We start from the raw sequence: 17,945 nt of genomic DNA, 5'->3' as shown, positions 1-17,945 counted from the left end.
ACCCATGTCTCAGTGCCCTCGCTTTAAGTATCTAGTTGGAACATGGCCTTCTTAATAGTCGTGTCCAAACAGTGGGACTTTCTCCCCCTTAGAGGGTTTTTGGTTCTGAAATTACAATCTTTTAATTATTTTATCTGCTAATTTTGATCTTGATTTCTTGCTGCTGCTCTGACCTTTCAAGTGTGGAAGACACTTGGAATATACTTGTAGGGAGAGGTGGGGTGTAAATATTTTAAACAGATAGACAAATGTGGGGTTTTAATGCATTGATATCTATTTTCTAGGAGATTGAATTTGTCGATGACTCTCTCCTAAAAGTGAAAAGTTATATTGAGGTGTATTTAGAACAGCCAGTAGAACTTACATTATCTTTGGTGGAAATGGACTCTGAAGAAACTGTATGGAAAGCAAAGCTAAGGGAATGTAAGTATCCATTAGCCATGATCCATTGTACAGTCTGTGCGTTTATTATGAATTGGCTTTTTATCTTGGCCTTTTCCTAAGAAGCTCAGGGCAGTATACATAGCTCTTTCTCCTCCATCCTTGCAACAACCCCATGAGGTAGGTTGGTCTGAGAGAGTGCAAGTGGCCCAAGGTCACCCAACAGGCATCATAGTTCTAAGTGGAGACCAGCTGAGCTCTGAGCAGGAGCAGGAGAGACCAGCTGAGCTCTGAGCAGGAGCAGGAGAGAGAGCTGTGAGAGAGGTGAGTGGGTTTCTTTTACTTGCTTTCAGCTGAGAGCCAGAAAGACAAGGCCCTAGGCTCTTTGTCTTTCCCGTAAAATAATTTGACTTGATAACAAAAACCACATAAATACCAAGGGTTTAAAAGGGGGATTATATTTATTTATTTTAAAAGAATTATGAAGCCAGAATGCCAGCAGGGGGTTGGGGGCTATCCAGTGTTTTGCACGGAGTGTCACATGTATGACTATCTGCCCACTGGGCAGAAATCTTGGGTGTGTCCACGGTGCAAGGAGCTCCTGGTTCTCAGGGAACGTGTGTGCTCCCTTGAGGCCAAGGTGGCTGACCTGGAGAAGCAGAGACAGTCAGCTAGGCACACAGAAAAGACTCTCGGGGACTTGTTAGCTACGTCCCACTCTGGATCTGGCAGCCCCGCTGCTGTCAGGGAGCATGAGGGTCTAGGGGAAACAGGGCACCATGCTGAGGATAAGGGGAATGTGCCCTCAGAAGGGACCTCTTCCCCAGCTGGTGAGCGGCTCTCCTTTTGCACCAAGGAACCATCCCTGAGCAGGGTGGGAGGGGGGCTCTTGGTAGTGGGTGATTCGATCCTTAGGCAGGTAGACAGCTGGGTGGCGAACCCGCGTACTGACCGTATGGTGACTTGCCTGCCTGGTGCGAAGGTAGCGGACATTACGCGTGTTTTAGATAGGCTGGTAGATAGTGCTGGGGAGGAGCCAGTGGTCGTGGTGCATGTCGGCACCAACGATGTGGGGAAATGCAGTCGTGAGGTCCTGGAGGAGAAATTTAGGCTGCTGGGCAGGAAACTTAGGTCCAGGACCTCCAAGGTAGCCTTCTCAGAAGTGTTACCTGTTCCACGCGCAGGGCCGGAGAGACAGGCAGAGATCAGGAGTCTCAATGCGTGGATGAGACGATGGTGTAGGGGGGAAGGGTTCAGGTTTGTTAGGCACTGGGATACTTTTTGGAACAAGAGGGAGCTGTACAGGCGAGACGGTCTCCACTTGTCCCGAGAAGGAACCAGGCTGCTGGCACTTAAAATCAAAAAGGTGGCAGAGCAGCTTTTAAACTGAATATTGGGGGAAAGCCGACAGGAGATGAAAAGTCTCTGGTTCGGGTTGGCTCATCTGAGAGAGGTGAGGGGGTACCGGTTGCTTTTCTACAGGGAGGTGGATTGAAATTGTCCACAGAGGCCATGGCTGGTGACATGGACTGCCGGACAACGACTCGAGATAGCAAGAGGAAGGATGCAGGCTTAACTTGTAAGGGAAATTACAGCTGTTTCTATACAAATGCTAGAAGTGTCCGAGGTAAAATCGGGGAGTTGGAGTGCTTGGTGTCGGAGGGAAAAATAGACATTGTGGGTATTTCTGAAACTTGGTGGGATGAGGAAAATCAGTGGGACACAGTGATTCCCGGTTATATATTATATCGGAAGGATAGGGGGGGAAGGGTTGGAGGTGGGGTAGCTCTGTATGTCAGAGAGGGTATAAAGTCTAGAAAGATTGAGAGGCTAAGTGAATTGGATTCGCTTCTGGAAGTTCTATGGGTTGAAATAGGGGGGCCAAAAGGAAACTTAACACTGGGAGTTTGTTATCGCCCACCAGATCAAAAGATAGAGGAGGATTATAAAATGATGAATGCCTTAAAGATAGCAACTAGACAAAAACACTGTGTAATAATAGGTGATTTTAACTACCCACACATTGATTGGGTCAATATGTGTTCTAGCCGGGAAAAAGAGATTGAGTTTCTAGACACTCTAAATGACTGTGCTATGGAGCAGATGGTCACGGAACCTACCAGGGGAGAGGCGATCCTTGATTTGGTCCTAAGTAACACTCAAGACCTGGTGAGAGATGTAAAAGTGATTGCACCGCTTGGAAACAGTGATCATAATGTTGTTGAGTTCATCATTTGTACAAATAGAGAATTGGCCAAAAAGACTCACACAACCATTTTTAACTTTAAAAGGGGTAATTTCTCTGATATGAGGGGACACGTGGGGAGGAAACTGAAAGGAAAAGTAGAAAGGGTCAAAACAATTGGGGAAGCTTGGGATCTATTTAAAACTACGATCCTAGAAGCTCAAAAAATATATATTCCGCAGGTTAGGAAAGGCACAAACAGGTATAGGAAAAAGCCTGCATGGTTAACAAACAGAGTAATGGAGGCTGTAAAAAGTAAAAAGAATTCCTTTAAGCAGTGGAAAGCTAGTCACAGTGAGGCTGATAAAACGGAACACAGGCTATGGCAAATAAAATGCAAGTCTGAGGTCAGGCAGGCAAAAAGGGAATATGAGGAGCATATAGCAAAAAACGTAAAAACCAACAATAAAACTTTCTTCAAATACATTAGAAACAGGAAACCAGCCAGGGAGGCAGTGGGGCCCTTGGACGACCAAGGGGTAAAAGGAGTATTGAAGGATGATAGGGAAATGGCTGAGAAGCTAAATGCATTTTTTGCCTCCGTCTTCACTGTGGAAGATGAGAAGTGCTTGCCCACTCCAGAACCACTGATTTCAGGAGGGGTGTTGAAAGACCTGAGTCAGATTGAGGTGACGAGAGAGGAGGTCCTAAAACTGATAGACAACTTAAAAACTGAAAAATCACCAGGCCCAGATGGCATACATCCGAGAGTTCTGAAAGAACTCAAATGTGAACTTGTAGATCTCCTGACAAAGATATGTAATCTTTCCTTAAAATCTGCCTCCATTCCTGAGGATTGGAAGGTAGCTAATGTCACTCCCATCTTTAAAAAGGGTTCCAGAGGAGATCCGGGAAATTACAGGCCAGTCAGTCTGACGTCGATACCGGGTAAATTGGTGGAAACCATTATTAAGGAAAGAATTAGTAGGCACATAGATGAACAAAACCTATTGAGGCAGACTCAGCACGGTTTCTGTAAGGGAAGATCTTGTCTCACTAACCTGTTAGTGTTCTTTGAGGGGGTGAACAAACATGTGGACAAGGGGGATCCAATAGATATTATTTACCTTGACTTCCAGAAAGCTTTTGATAAAGTTCCTCATCAAAGGCTCCTAAGTAAGCTCAAAAATCATGGGATAGAAGGACAAGTCCTTTTATGGATCAAAAACTGGCTAGTTCATAGAAAACAGAGAGTGAGTGTAGGTGGGCAATTTTCTCAGTGGAGGGTGGTAAGCAGTGGGGTACCGCAGGGATCAGTACTTGGTCCACTGCTTTTTAACTTGTTCATTAATGATTTGGAGATGGGAGTAAGCAGTGAAGTGGCTAAATTTGCGGATGATACAAAGTTGTTCAGGGTGGTGAAAACCAGTGAGGATTGTGAGGCACTCCAAGGGGATCTGTCAAGGATGGGCGAGTGGGCGTCAACATGGCAAATGGGGTTCAATGTGGCCAAGTGCAAGGTGATGCACATTGGAGCCAAAAATCCTAAATATAAATACACATTGATGGGGTCTGAACTGGCAGAGACTGAGCAAGAGAGAGATCTTGGAGTTGTAGTGGATAACTCACTGAAAATGTCGAGACAGTGTGTGACTGCAATAAAGAAGGCCAATGCTATGCTGGGGATTATTAGGAAGGGTATTGAAAACAGATCAGCCAATATAATAATGCCCCTATATAAATCAATGGTGAGACCTCATTTGGAATACTGTGTGCAGTTCTGGGCACCACACCTTAAAAAGGATATTATAGCTTTGGAAAAAGTGCAGAAAAGGGCAACTCGAATGATAAAAGGGTTGGAACACTTTCCCTATGAGGAAAGGTTAAAGCGCTTAGGGCTCTTTAGCTTGGAGAAAAGACGACTGAGGGGTGACATGATCGAGGTTTATAAGATTATGCATGGGAAAGAGCAGGTAAAGAAAGAGGTACTTTTCTCCCTTTCTCACAATACAAGAACTCGTGGGCACTCCATGAAACTGCAGAGCGGTCGGGTTAGAACGGATAAAAGGAAGTACTTCTTCACCCAAAGAGTGATTAACACATGGAATTCACTGCCACAGGAAGTGGTGGGTGCTACAAGCATGGACGGCTTCAAAAGGGAATTAGATAAGCATATGGAGCAGAGGTCCATCAGTGGCTATTAGCCACAAGGTATAGCTAGGGGCTCTGGGGCAAGTGATGCTCTGTCTTCTTGGTGCTTGGGGGGGGGTCAACAGTGGGAGGGCTTCTAATGTCCTGGCCCCACTGCTGGACCTCCTGATGGCACTGGTATTTCTGGCCACTGTGTGACACAGAGTGTTGGACTGGATGGGCCTTTGGCCTGATCCAACATTGGCGTCTCTTATGTTCTTATGTTACGTTCTTATGAACCACTATACAGGGTCTCCAGCCCGATTGCTTCATCTCAGTGATGAACTTTGGACAGTATATTTGCTGCAATCCAAAATATGCAGAAACAAATGAGAACCTGCAAGGACTTGCAAGGAGGCATCTCATTCCCCCCCCCCAGTATTTCCTCTTTTCCTTTACCTGGAAGCCTCCATAGACTCTCCCCTTTTCCTTCTTCCTTCTCTACTTCAGGCTGCCAGCTACAGGTTGAGAAATTCCTGGAGATATGGTGGTGGAGCCTTGGGAGGTGAGGTTTGGTGAGGGAAGTGACCTCAGCAGGGTACAATGCCATAGAGCCCACCCTCCGAAGCAGCCATTTTCTCCAGGGAAACTGGCTTCTGTCACCTGGAGATCAGTTTTAATTACAGGTGAAGTCCAGCCCCTACCTGGAAGTTCACAAACCTTGTACCTATGGAGGAAATGACTGCTTTGGAGGGTGGAGTCTGTGGCTGTAGTATATTCAAAGCTGCCTTGAATGCAGGATATGTTGTGAAACATCTCATTGACTTGTAATGTTAAGCTTCATCCTGGGCTAGGATCCAAATACATCCAATCGTATCGCTAGCCCAGGAAGCACCTAGCCAATCACTTTGCAGCAAGCTCCCTGAGCGGGAACGTCCGTGATTGGTCCTTATCTGAACAACCGTATCGGTTGGTATTTGTACAGGGGGGGGGGCTACATTAGCCGGGAATGTTTAAAAGCAGGACAGCTGCAATGTAAAGGCTGTTCTGGCTATCAGATGTTGATCCGTGTTGGAGTTGTGTTCGAGTTGAAGAATAAAGTTGTGTTCTTGCTGAATCACTCTCCGACTGCTTTGTTAAGTGAGCGACTTAACAGTGGCATTATACCGTTCGGAGGTCCCTCCCTTCCGTAGACCCCCCTCTCCCCAGACTCCACCCCCCAAATCTCTAGGAATTTCCTAACCTATGTAGTTTTAGTAATGGTTTCCTACTGTTGTTTGCTTCTTTTTGGCTTAAAGGTTTTATGGTCTACTTTCAATGGTTGTGGTATAAATAAGTATGATGGAAAATCTAGGACTATTCTTAAAAAATAAACACCTTGTGTTCTTGCAGTTACAATATAATCAGCGAGATGAAGCTTCTTTGACGAAAAGAGAAAAGACAAAGATAATTGTAAAGGTCCCCTTCACTTGTTCTGTTCCTACTTTGCTAGCAAGGGGAAGAGGCTGATTTTTGTGTGTGAAAATCCTGGAGTATTTGTTAGCAGTGCAGATTACTGTAATTTTAATATTCTTTTGGAAACATTTCCATTTCACAGGTGACTGGATCCAACATAATCAGAATGACAATGAGCAAAAAAGACGCACTGGCAGTAAGTTACCCAAAGCCATGTTTAGTACAATTCACTCGGTACAATAACATTTTATGTGAATGAAAATGTGTATCAGTTCATTTTACTGTGATTCATGGAAAAGTTCTCAGTGGGGACTTTGTTTTCACAACTTTGTGTGTGTGTGTGTGAGAGAGAGAGTGTGTGTGTGAAGTGCCATCAAATCGCAGCCTACTTATGGCAACTCCAGCAAGGGGTTTTCAGGGCAAGTGAGAAGCGGAGGTGGTTGGCCATTGCCTTCCTCTGCAGTGTCTTCCTTGGCGGTCTCCCTTCCAAGTACTGATCCTGCTTAGCTTCCAAGTTCTGACAGGATCAGGCTATACCATGCCACCTTCTCTCCCTATTGAAACTTTACATTCATTAAATCAAATTTGTTGCAAGAGTGGAAAACATTTGTCCCCAGTCTTCTGGAACCTGTCTTCTGGGTCTGCAGGTAGAGAGGAGGCAGGATCAGCAGTCCCTTTATACCAGCAGAAGGCACAGGTGGGAACTTGGTGGAGGCAGTGTAGCTCCCTACTAAAACGTTTACCTTCCTTTGTTCAATCCCTGGCATCCCCACCCAAAGGTAGAGGGCGTAAGGAAAGACCCCACAGCTCTGCAGATTTGCTGCCAGTCAGAGAATATATTACTAAGCTAGATGTACCAATGGTCTGGCTTGGTATACAGTAGCTTCATGGGTTGAAATCTGTGGATCTAAATTCTTGTGGCTGTGTTCAGAAGGTGGAATGACAGGCCCGTGATGATACATTGTTCTTTGCCATGCGCTCTTTAGGCATCAGAAGACGAAAATCTAGCAACAGTCTGTCGGAAGAGGAGCTTTGCAATAAACGGGTGAAAGGTAACGACACTACAGGTAAAGGGGTTTGTTCTGTTAAAGAAAATTGCATGTGGAGATGATCTTTATTGATTATTTTATTGGTTGATTGTTGTATCTTCCTTGAAGGAGCACAGGGCAGTGTACACCATTCTTGCCTCCTCCATTTTATCCTCATAACAACCCTATGTGGTAGGTTAGGCGGAGAGACAGTGTCTGGCCCAAGCTCACCCAATGAACTTCGTAGCTGGGAGAGGCCTGCCAGTGTAATCCTATGCAGAGCTACTCCAGTCTAACCCCACTGATTTAAGTGGGCTCACAACTGGAGTATGGTTTCACTGCAGATTGTGGATCTCCCCAACCTCAGTCCAACAGTCTTACTACAGCGTTACACTAATTATTCTAAATGATTGCTTTATAGGAGATTAGATTCAGGGAGGATAGGTCTCTCAATGGCTACTGGTTGGGGTGAGTAAAGGGAACGGCCACATACAAAGGCAGAAAACCTCTGAATACCTGGGCTAGAAGTCAGCATCGGGGAAAGCCTCAGCCTCTGTGCCCTGTTGTTGGACCTCCAGAGGAACTGGTTGGCCATTGTGTGAGACAGGATGCTGGACTAGATGTACCCACTGGTCTGATTCAAAAGAGCCCTTCTTGTGTTCTTATGATACCCAAGGATTACATTTAAACATAACACGTATGTAATAAACATTATAGCTAGAGAAACAGTGTTTGCAGAAGAGTATCAAAATACTTGATTTAAAAGTAGAAAAAATATTGTATTTACTAACCTTATTTTTAGCTGGCATGCAGGAAGTATTAACATATCTATGTAAGTGTCCACTAGGGGGTGATGTCTGACCATTTCAGTATTTTATACATAAATCATGAAGGGGGGAAACTCTCTAGCTGGTACATGGGCAGCACAATCCAAAGCACTCTTTCCTGAGAGTAAGCCCCATTGAAGGGATCTGAGTAGACCTGCTTAGATTTGCTGTAATCTGGATGTCAGAACAAAGGGCAAATTCAAGGCTTAGGGCCTACTTTCTAAAAGCCTCCTTCCCTTCTACTCACACACCTTGGCTTAAGCAAAACAACTATATTTATTACAACGGGGAAATACATTTTACACCACTGGATATGGTACTTCCCACCCGCAAAACTCTCCCCTCAGGTCCAGAGTCTGAAGATGGGTGAGGGCTTAGAGTCTGAAGAGAAGCGATGGCCTATCATCGGGCTGGGGCCTTACTCACTCTTCATTAAGTGTTTAGCTCTCTGCTGGTGTCCTGGGTTTTCAAAGTACTGTCCCTTGGCCAAATTTGGTTTAGCAGAGGGTAGCTCCTGTATTCCTGGTGCCAGTGTCCCAGAAATACTATTCTCTTGCAGAATCTGGCCCAGCCTCAGTTCCTGAGGAGCAGGCCTTGGACATGAAGCACAGTTCTCAGTAGGGCTGCCAAGTCCCCCCGGGGGGCAGAAATCCCTCCGCCCCAGAGGCCCGTTCCCCGACGCCGGGGAATCGGGCCCCGGGGGGAACCCCGCCCCAGCGTGCACGTCACAGGGAAGTGACGTTATGACGCCGGGCACGCTGGGGGCGGGGCCACGGCCATACAAGGGAAAACTCTATGGTTTTCCCTTGTATGGTCGTGGCCCTGCCCCCATCGTGCCCGGCGTCATGACGTCACTTCCCTGTGACGTGCATGCGGCGCGCCGGGATACGCACGGGAGTCCCCCGCCGGCAAGGTAAGTGCCACTTGGCAACCCTAGTTCTCAGGGCCACCTTCTTTACCAGGAAGTGATTTCAGCCAACAGGCTGTGAGGGCTCATGTGAGAAGATATGTGTTTGAATTGAAAGTGATGGTCTAGGGGCTAACTTCCTCCCCAAGAAGTTATTTCACTGAAGACAGGCTAGGAGAGGGAGTGCGTACTGGACAAAACTCAGGTCAGCATTCAACAGAAACAGTTCAGCAACAAAGTCCTGAATGTGAGTTCAATGAAACTTGCTTTCTTCATAGATGCTGCCTGTTGCTTCTTTAGCGGAGACCTTTCAGTAAGAAAGCAGTGACTTTGAGCAAACGCAGGAGCTTCTGAAAAGCTGCCCACCCCCTGTCTCCCAGTTCAAAAATGGCCAGGCCTCATACTCCTAGCCTACCAAGTGTATAGACAGTTCCTAACTACGCACACTCCTCCCAATAGTCAGTGAAGTACTTGCATTGCTCCACCCAACAGCCTATATTCCCAAACCTCTACATTGCTAAGTTTCTTACTCGATGAAGACGTCTTTTAGAAAAGAGACTCTACTCTATTACTGGGAACAGTAATATTTATTCCGTTATTATCTTGACCTTCTTCCAAAAAGCCAAGGGCATGCATGGTTCTCCTTTCCTTTCTCCATTTTATCTGAATGATCACCTTGTCAGGAAGGTTAGGCCAGGAGAGACTAAAACCGATTCCTCAAAAGCAGTTGTTGTGCCTTCGATCTCTCGTTTTCCCTGGTTGTAGTGCTCAATTTCCCAGTATTGGCTGCGGGGCTGCATTTTGACCCGCATCTCCCCCCGATTTCCCCCACGTCATCTTGATCCTAAAAAATAAGGATCAAGAAGACATAGGGGAAATCGGGGGGGAGATGCAGGTCAAAATGTGGCCACACAGCAAATAGTGGGAAATTGAGCAATACAACCGGGGGAAACGGGAGATCGAGGTCACAAACAGCTGCTTTTGCGGAATCGGTCTAATTGGCCCAAGGTCATGCTTCAAGCTTGTGGCTCAGGTTTGATTTGAAACCAAGATTCCTTGTGCCTAGCCCAACACACTACACTACACTGGCTCAGATTAGTTGAGTAATAAAGCACATGATCTGCATAGCTAATTATTACAAGAACACATGTGCCTTATTGCATAAAACAGAAGAATGATTGGAAGATCCAGTATCCTGTTTCACACAGCAAACGGCCAGTTTCCCTGGAGGGGCAGTTAACAGGGCACAGAGGCCAAGCCCATTCCTCTTTTTTTGCTTCCTACCATTGGTATCCAGAGGTTTGCATCCTTAGAATATGAAATAGGGAGTTATCAGAAGCAAAGGCCAGGAGCAAGCCATAACTTCATACAGCCTGACCTGTTAGACGTTGAGGCCCTGGTTAGTGTAGGCACAGATAAAAGGTTATATGTAACTTGATGCAGAAATTTGATTCTACCTGGAAAGCTGGATAATCAGAAATATGTACAAATACATTTACGTAGGGATACAAGTACCGGTACATTTAGATAGAGATAAACCAAATCAGGAGGCACTGTGAAAATTCAGAATATTGTTTGGCTAACGAGATGTTATATATCGTAGACAGAACTAAAATGTGCACATTTTCCAAATAACCATGATAATCACAGAATGGCTTTTCATACTGCAAAGAAGCATCAACGGCTGATATGCAGGCGACTTATGCCTCCTCTTTCCATGCCTTCATCATCTTAACAAATAGAGAGGAAATCCTTCCCAATGAAGTGCAGAAATTCCTCTGTGTATCTGTCTACCTTTGTATTTAATGCACGAAGTTGCCTATACTTAACTTCATCCAGCAGCTTTGTTGTTTTTGTACAAGAAGTGGAATATAAATGTAAGAAATAATGAGAACAGTAAGCCATTTCCCACCACTTCTTACACCTTGTTCAGAGTTGAAGGCTTATTTGTATAGTTTGGGAAATTATTGTCCTAGGGTCCCTTCCATCCTAAGAACATTATGAAGAGCCTTTCTAGATCAGGCTGTGAGTGTGAAGTCAACAGTGTCTCCCACTGTCCCCAACACCTGGAATTCACACATATACTGCATCTGACATGGAGGTTCCATTTAGCTACTATAACTAGTGGCTGCTGATAAAGTTCAAAGTACATGAACGAGGAATTCCTGGGGATTTTGGCCTAACATTCTTGCTACATCATTTACACGCCACTCAGTTTCTTTATGAAACTGCCCATTCCACCCACCAGAGAGAACACAGCAGCTTCTGCTGTCACGGTCACCTAGCCAGTCATAAATTGGGAGTGAGTCAGAAACCCATGACTTTTCCATGGATTGGTGACTCTTTTCCAACTAATTTCGATCTCAGATTTGCCTTGCCAAATTTGACCCAGATACTGTTACCACAAAAGATCACACAGGCATTTTTCAGTTGTTACATGGGATTACGCCATGGCAGCTGGCAAATACCTTTCTGTGTTGCATATATGTAAAAAAATCCTTTTAGCTGCAATTGGATCACATGCAACTAAAATGGAGCAAAGAACTTGCCCTACAAGTCCAACAGCTTCACTTGTGCTTGGTTCTTGCAATTATAAAACTTTTTAACCCTCATTTTAAAAATCCTATTAAGAGCGTATTTGGAACCCTGAAAAAAGTATTTCGCTCTTACCGTCTTCTGTGACAACAGGTGCTGGGAAGTGTCCTTCTCCATAGGCTGAGCTTTCACACTTTGTATGGCACTGCTCAGTTGTATCCATACTTTTTAGAAATAAATACCAATTAAAATAATTATGAGATAAAATGTATTGCAATGACTCCTCACCAAAGACTCTTGTGTAAATTTAGCAATCATGGAATAAGAGGATGGGTTCGCTTATGGATTAAAAATTGGTTAAATGACAGGAAGCAAAGAGTAGGAATAAATAGACAGTTCTCACAATGGAGGGAAGTAAGCACTGGGGTCCCACAAGGATCAGTATTTGGGGCTGGTACTATTTAATTTATTCATCAGTGATCTGGAACTATTTATTTATTTACTTCCAATTTATACCCTGCCTTGCCAGTACAAACTGGCTCAACGCGGCTTACATAAGTCAAAATACAATAAGATCAATATATACTATAAAATTCATAATCAAACAATTACATAAAGTGCTAGTACAACCAGTGCAAACAGATGGCGGCAGTTTCTTGTACATGATCCAGTTAGAAAAGACCATCCAACGTTATAACAGGGTTGTGGCATATTTAACGTACGATGGTACATTAATCAGTGGTGGCTCCTAATCAAAGGCCTGGTGGAAGAGCTCCATTTTACAGGCCCTGCGGAACTGTAAAAGGTCCCACAGGGCCCTGATGTCCTCCGGGAGCTCATTCCACCAGTGTGGAGCCACCACTGAAAAAACCCTGGCCCTCATAGTGGCCAATCTGGTGTCTTTTGAGCCAGGGAGAGTCGGGCGATTTTGTGTCCCTGACCTCAGTGCTCTCTGGGGCACATATGGGGAAAGGCAGTCCCTCAGGTAGGCAGGCCACCGACCATATAGAGCTGTAAAGGTCAAAACCAGCACCTTGAAATGAATCTGGTATGCTATTGGCAGCCAGTGCAATGCCTTCAGCACAGGCTGGATGTGATCTCATATGGAGAGACCCATCAGCAGTCTGGCTGCTGCATTTTGCACCAGCTGCAGCTTCCGGATTTGAGACAAGGGCAGCCCCATGTAGAGAGCATTGCAGTAGTCTAACCTCAAGGTGACCATAGCATGGATCACTGTGTCCAGGTCATTGCGTTCAAGGAAGGGAACCAACTGCCTAATCAGCCGCAGATGGTAAAAGGCTGACTTGGCAGTGGGCTGCTACCTGGGCCTCCATTGTTAAGGAGGCGTCCAGGAGCACTCCCAAACTCCTGACCCTCAGCGCTGGCACCAAAGGCACCGCATCGAAGGTCGGTACTAGGGATGAATAGTGTAATGGCCAAGTTTGCAGATGACACAAAATGATTCACAATGGTAAAAACCAAGGCTGACTGTGAAGAGCTCCAAAAGGATCTCCACACATTGGGTGAGGGGGTGACAGTGTGGCAAATGAAGTTCAATGTTGGTAAGTGTAAGGTGATGCACATTGGGACAAAGAAATCCCACCTTCTAGTATAGGCTAATGGGCTCTGAACTTGTTGAAACTGAGAGGGGAAAAGATCTTGAGGTTGTAGTGGATAGCTCAATGAAAGTGTCAACCCAATGTGCTGCAGCAGTGAAAAAGGCAAACTTTATGTTAGGGATTATTAGGAAAGGTACTGAAAATAAAATGCCAGTTATTATAATTCTCCTGTACAGATCTATGGTGCAGCCTCATTTGGAATGCTGTGTACAGTTCTGGTCACTATGTCCCAAAAAAGACATCACAGAGCTGGGAAAAGTACACAAGAGGGCAACTGAGATGTTTAGGGGGTTGGAGGCACCTTCCTTGTGATGAAAGGCTGAAGAGTCTGTGACTTTTCAGTTTAGAAAAGAGGTGATTAAGGGGAGACCTGATAGACATTTATAAATTATGCATAGGGTGGAGAGAGTTGACAAAGAGAAATTTTTCTCCCTCTCTCAAAATACTAGAGCCTGAGAGCATCCAATGAAGCTGATGGGCAGTAGATTCAGGATGAAGAAAAGGAAATATTTCTTTACACAGCGAGTGAATAAAATGCAAAATTTGCTGCCAGATGATGTAGTGATGGCAACAGGAATAGACAACTAAAGGGAGTTAGATAGATTCATGGAGGATAGGTCAGTGCCAATAGTCATGGTGACTGGAGGGAACCTCCACATTCAGAGGCAGTCAACCTCTGAATCCCAGAACCAGGAGGCAACGTCAGGGGAAGGCCTTGGGCCTTTTGCTCTTTTGTTGGCCCACCAGAGGAACTGGTTGGCCACTGTGTGAGACAGGATGGTGAACTAGATGGACCACTGAGCAGATCGAACAGGGCTCTTCTTATGTTCTTATATATTCATGCCATACAGAAATGTATCTCAAAGATCTGACCTACATCAATGACTCACCAGGTATGGTTCAGTTGTGAAATAGATAGCATTGCAGTATTGGAAATTGCCTGATCATCTGAGCATTGATTGATAAACCTATTAGATCAGGCATCATGTGAAATGAGATAACCTTCAAACATTCTGAAGTGTGTGGCAAAACTTCTTTGATCTCTGCCTAAAATAGCTACCACTTTGCTCCATGCTTCTTGTCTGGGCTTCCCTTTTTTCACAATATACAGTAAGAAGTATCCTAACACTGAATACCCAAGTGTTGCTGTTGTTTCTTTTAAGCTTTTTCTTAACTTGCAAGGACAGTTGGTGACTAGACCAGCATGTGTGTGTGGATGGAGGACACGGATTTAAATTTCTGAAAACAAAAAAGTAATCTTGTCAAAACTTACTATAATAATACATGTAAAAAAAAAACACACATGGTGAACTAGATGGACCACTGAGCTGATCGAGCAGGGCTCTTCTTAATGTTCTTATATATTCATGCCATACAGAACTGTTATCTCAAAGATCTGACCTACACCAATGAAGAACCGTTTCAGTTGTGAAATAGATAGCATTGCAGTATTGGAAATTGCCTTATCATCTGGGCATTGATTGATAAATCTATTAGATCAGGCATCATGTGAAATGAGATAACCTTCAAACATTCTGAAGTGTGTGACAAAACTTCTTTGATCTCTGCCTAAAATGGCTACCACTTTGCTCCATGCTTCTTGTCTGGGCATCATCGCACACTCCATAGGGAGCCCTCGTGCTGAGATGTGATTCATCGATTCCCCATTTAAGCGCATTGGGAACAAATGGCAAAAAACCCCACAACCTGACTCACCTGCGGTTGTGTCGGATCACGCAGCTTCAAAGGACTGTGATTGCGTAACTGCGGGTCCAATTCCTCCGGGGGAAATAGCCTTGCTTCCCCCCCCCCGCGCGCACGTTATTTCGCGCTTGTGACCGCCACCTAGGTAAAAGCAGGGGAAAAGAACAGTACTGTAACATTGTTGCAGAGTATAGAACATATTGTGCCATCAATGTGCCTTCCAGTAATTACCACTATAGCACCACTAATAAATGAAAGAAATACACAATTCTGAATGACGTTCCCCCCAAAAGATACATGGTTCTTGCTTTTAAGGTGTCCTCAGTAAAGATGCCTTGGATATTTCACTAGCTTGTTAGCTTGGTATAAGCAAAAGCAACATTCACAGAACTGAGTTTGATTTTGCATCCTTTTCAGATGGAACAACAACTAAAACAGTATTAACTGATAAGCAACTGATGATCCTTGCAAAGAAGATGGGTAAAGACTGGAAAGTTATTGGCATTCAGTGTCTTAACTTGTCCATTGAAGATATTGAGCAGATTGAAGCAAAGGAGGAAGACATTAATATGTATAAATGCAAGATGTTGCGAAAGTGGAGGGATTCCGAAAAGAATAATGGGACTGCAAAACATTTATATGGGTGCCTTAACGGTCAGGCATCCCATGAAGTGATAGAAATTTTGAAAGGTAAATATATCAACTCTTCTTTCTTTGTTTTCCTTTGATGATTCAGACTCTTAGGAAAAAGAAAAAAGTGTATTGGAGGTTGTTTGAAAATGCCTTTGCCGCCCTGACAGCAGTGTACATTTTAATGTTCTGAAGTGAACTCTGAAGAAAACACTGAAAGTTTCTCACATGCTGGAAAAAGATAACCATGGTGGCCCCTATTAGTGTCACTAGTGCACTTCTCCAGCTCTTAGGGCTGGGGGTGCCGGAGGGATGAAGAGAAGGTGAAAATATATTTCCGTAATGTGTATGTGCCATTTTAAAATATAGTTTACAAAAGCAGATGATGCCTGGTCTACATACAAGGGAAACTGCAAGACTGAGACCCAATCTTTTTGTTTTGTACCAAAATTTTTTATTCAGGATATAAACATAAACATTCAACATAACATTTCTCTGTTTTTCCCCCTTTACTTTCATCAGTACATTCCCTTCTTAATCCCTGTCATATCCTGCCCCCTCCCTTTCCCCCCCTCTTATATATGGCTTCCCACAGTGCTTCGACCTTCTGTTTTTCTACTTCTATTTCTTTTTTCTATAAATTCTTTTCTTTAGATCACTAGGTAACTCTTATTTCATTATGACAAATGTTTGTCTACATATTGTAACTTTCACATGCTTCTCTGATCAATAATTGTCAAAACAAAACAAATTGTCTTTTATATCCCAATATTTTTCTAGATAGTCTTTTAAGTCTTTCCAGTCATTGTAGAATTCTTCTGCTTCTTTATTGTTTAATTTCCTTGTCATTTTGTCCATTTCAGCTGCAAACAACAATTTTTTCATCCAATCTTCAATCTTTGGAGCTTCTTCTTGTTTCCAACATTGTGCATAAGTAATTCTAGCCGTTGTTGCCGTATACCACATCAAAGTTCGTTTGGCTACATTAACTTCTTCCAGTTTGAGTCCCAAAAGCAAAAATTCTGGCTCTTTTAAATGTGCATTTCACAATCTTTTCCATCTCTACGTGAATTTGAGTCCAAAAATTCTTTGCTTTTTCACAAGTCCACCACATGTGGTAAAAAGAACCTTCCCCTTTTTTACATTTCCAACATTTACTTGACATATTGGTGTTCATGTTAGCAATTTTTTTGGGTGTCATGTACCACCTATACAACATCTTATAACAATTTTCCTTAAAATTATTACATGTAGATATTTTCAATGCATGTTTCCACAAATACTCCCAAGAGTTTATTGTTATTTCTGTATTCATATTTATCGCCCACTTTATCATTTGCTCTTTGACTGTCTCTTCTTCAGTGTACCATTTTAATAACACTTTATAAATCTTTGCAATACATTTTTCCCCTTCAAACCAAGACTGAGACCCAATCCAGATTTCAACAGCCTATGTGTGTTGTTCGCATTTATCTTATTCATTGTATTGTTATTGTTTTATTTTTATAATCCGCCTTGAGTCTCTGTGAGAAAGGTAGGATGTCAAGGAAGTAAATAAAATAAATTTACTCTGTGTGAGGTAAATGGCAAAGCCAGGTTCACTCCACAGGTGAAAAAGCTGCTCTGACTGCTGATAGATGCTTTACATCTGTCTTCACTGTTATGGACCCTGCATCAGAAACATCACTGAATGATCTATTTAAATATTATCTGCATTAAGAGGCCCTTTATGTAATCATCAAGCTACAGGTTTACTTCAAGTATAGCTTCTGGAAATAAATACAATCCACAAATCCATTTGTCAGCTTGCCAAAAATAAGTGCCACAGACCTTTTGGTAACAAGCGTGACTGGCAACACATATACCTCCTCCAAAGCTCTAACTTTGATTCAGGTTTAGAGAAGGTAAGGGTGTCAGACAGGAGGCTGTCCTGCCCTTGAGGGGGAAAACAGCCACTCAGCAGAGCCTCATTCAGAAGGGGGATGGAATGTTAGAAGGAAGCACACCAGGAGTTAGTTCCATAGTTTGGGTCTGCCTCAGCAAGAGAAATTAAGAAGAAGAGAAGAGATTGGATTTATACGCCGCCCTTTACTAACCAAGGGAGTCTCAGAGTGGCTTACAAACTCCTTTCCCTTCTCCTTCCCACAACAGACACCCTGTGAGGTAGGTGGGGCTGAGAGAGCTCTGACAGAAACTGCTCTTTTTCAAGAACAGCTGTGCCAGAACTACGGCTTGCCCAAGGCCATCCAGCAGGTGCGAGTGGAGGAGTGGGGAATCAAACCCGGTTCTCCCAGATTAGAGTCCGTGCATTTCACTACACCAAACTGGCTACTCCTTGGGAGGAAAGCTGTGGCAAACCTAGACAGCATAATAAAAAGCAGGGACATCACCCTGTCAACAAAAGTTGGTATGGTCAAAGCAATGGTATTCCCAGTAGTACTGTATGTCTGTGAGAGCTGGACCATAAGGAAGGCCAAGAGCCGAAGAATAAATGCTTTTGAATTATGGTGTTGGAGAAGACTCTTGAGAGTCCCTTGGACTGCA

At 43.9% G+C, this 17,945-nt stretch overlaps 1 protein-coding gene across 1 annotated transcript in view; it reads left to right on the top strand.

Moving 5' to 3' along the window:
• The window catches only part of LOC107107021, a 76,539-nt gene that overhangs the window by 29,839 nt on the left and 28,755 nt on the right, over positions 1 to 17,945 (top strand). The window contains exons 12-15 of the mRNA XM_015407232.1: positions 285 to 423; positions 6,294 to 6,347; positions 7,138 to 7,218; positions 15,189 to 15,461. Coding sequence (XP_015262718.1) covers positions 285 to 423; positions 6,294 to 6,347; positions 7,138 to 7,218; positions 15,189 to 15,461 — 547 coding nt within the window. The remainder of the gene's footprint in view (positions 1 to 284; positions 424 to 6,293; positions 6,348 to 7,137; positions 7,219 to 15,188; positions 15,462 to 17,945) is intronic.

This window comes from Gekko japonicus, unplaced genomic scaffold, assembly GCF_001447785.1.
Source record: "Gekko japonicus isolate JY-2015 unplaced genomic scaffold, Gekko_japonicus_V1.1 scaffold17, whole genome shotgun sequence".
NCBI lineage: Eukaryota > Metazoa > Chordata > Lepidosauria > Squamata > Gekkonidae > Gekko > Gekko japonicus.
Note: the sequence above shows the minus strand (reverse complement) of the source record. Positions and strands in the feature narration are given on the sequence as shown.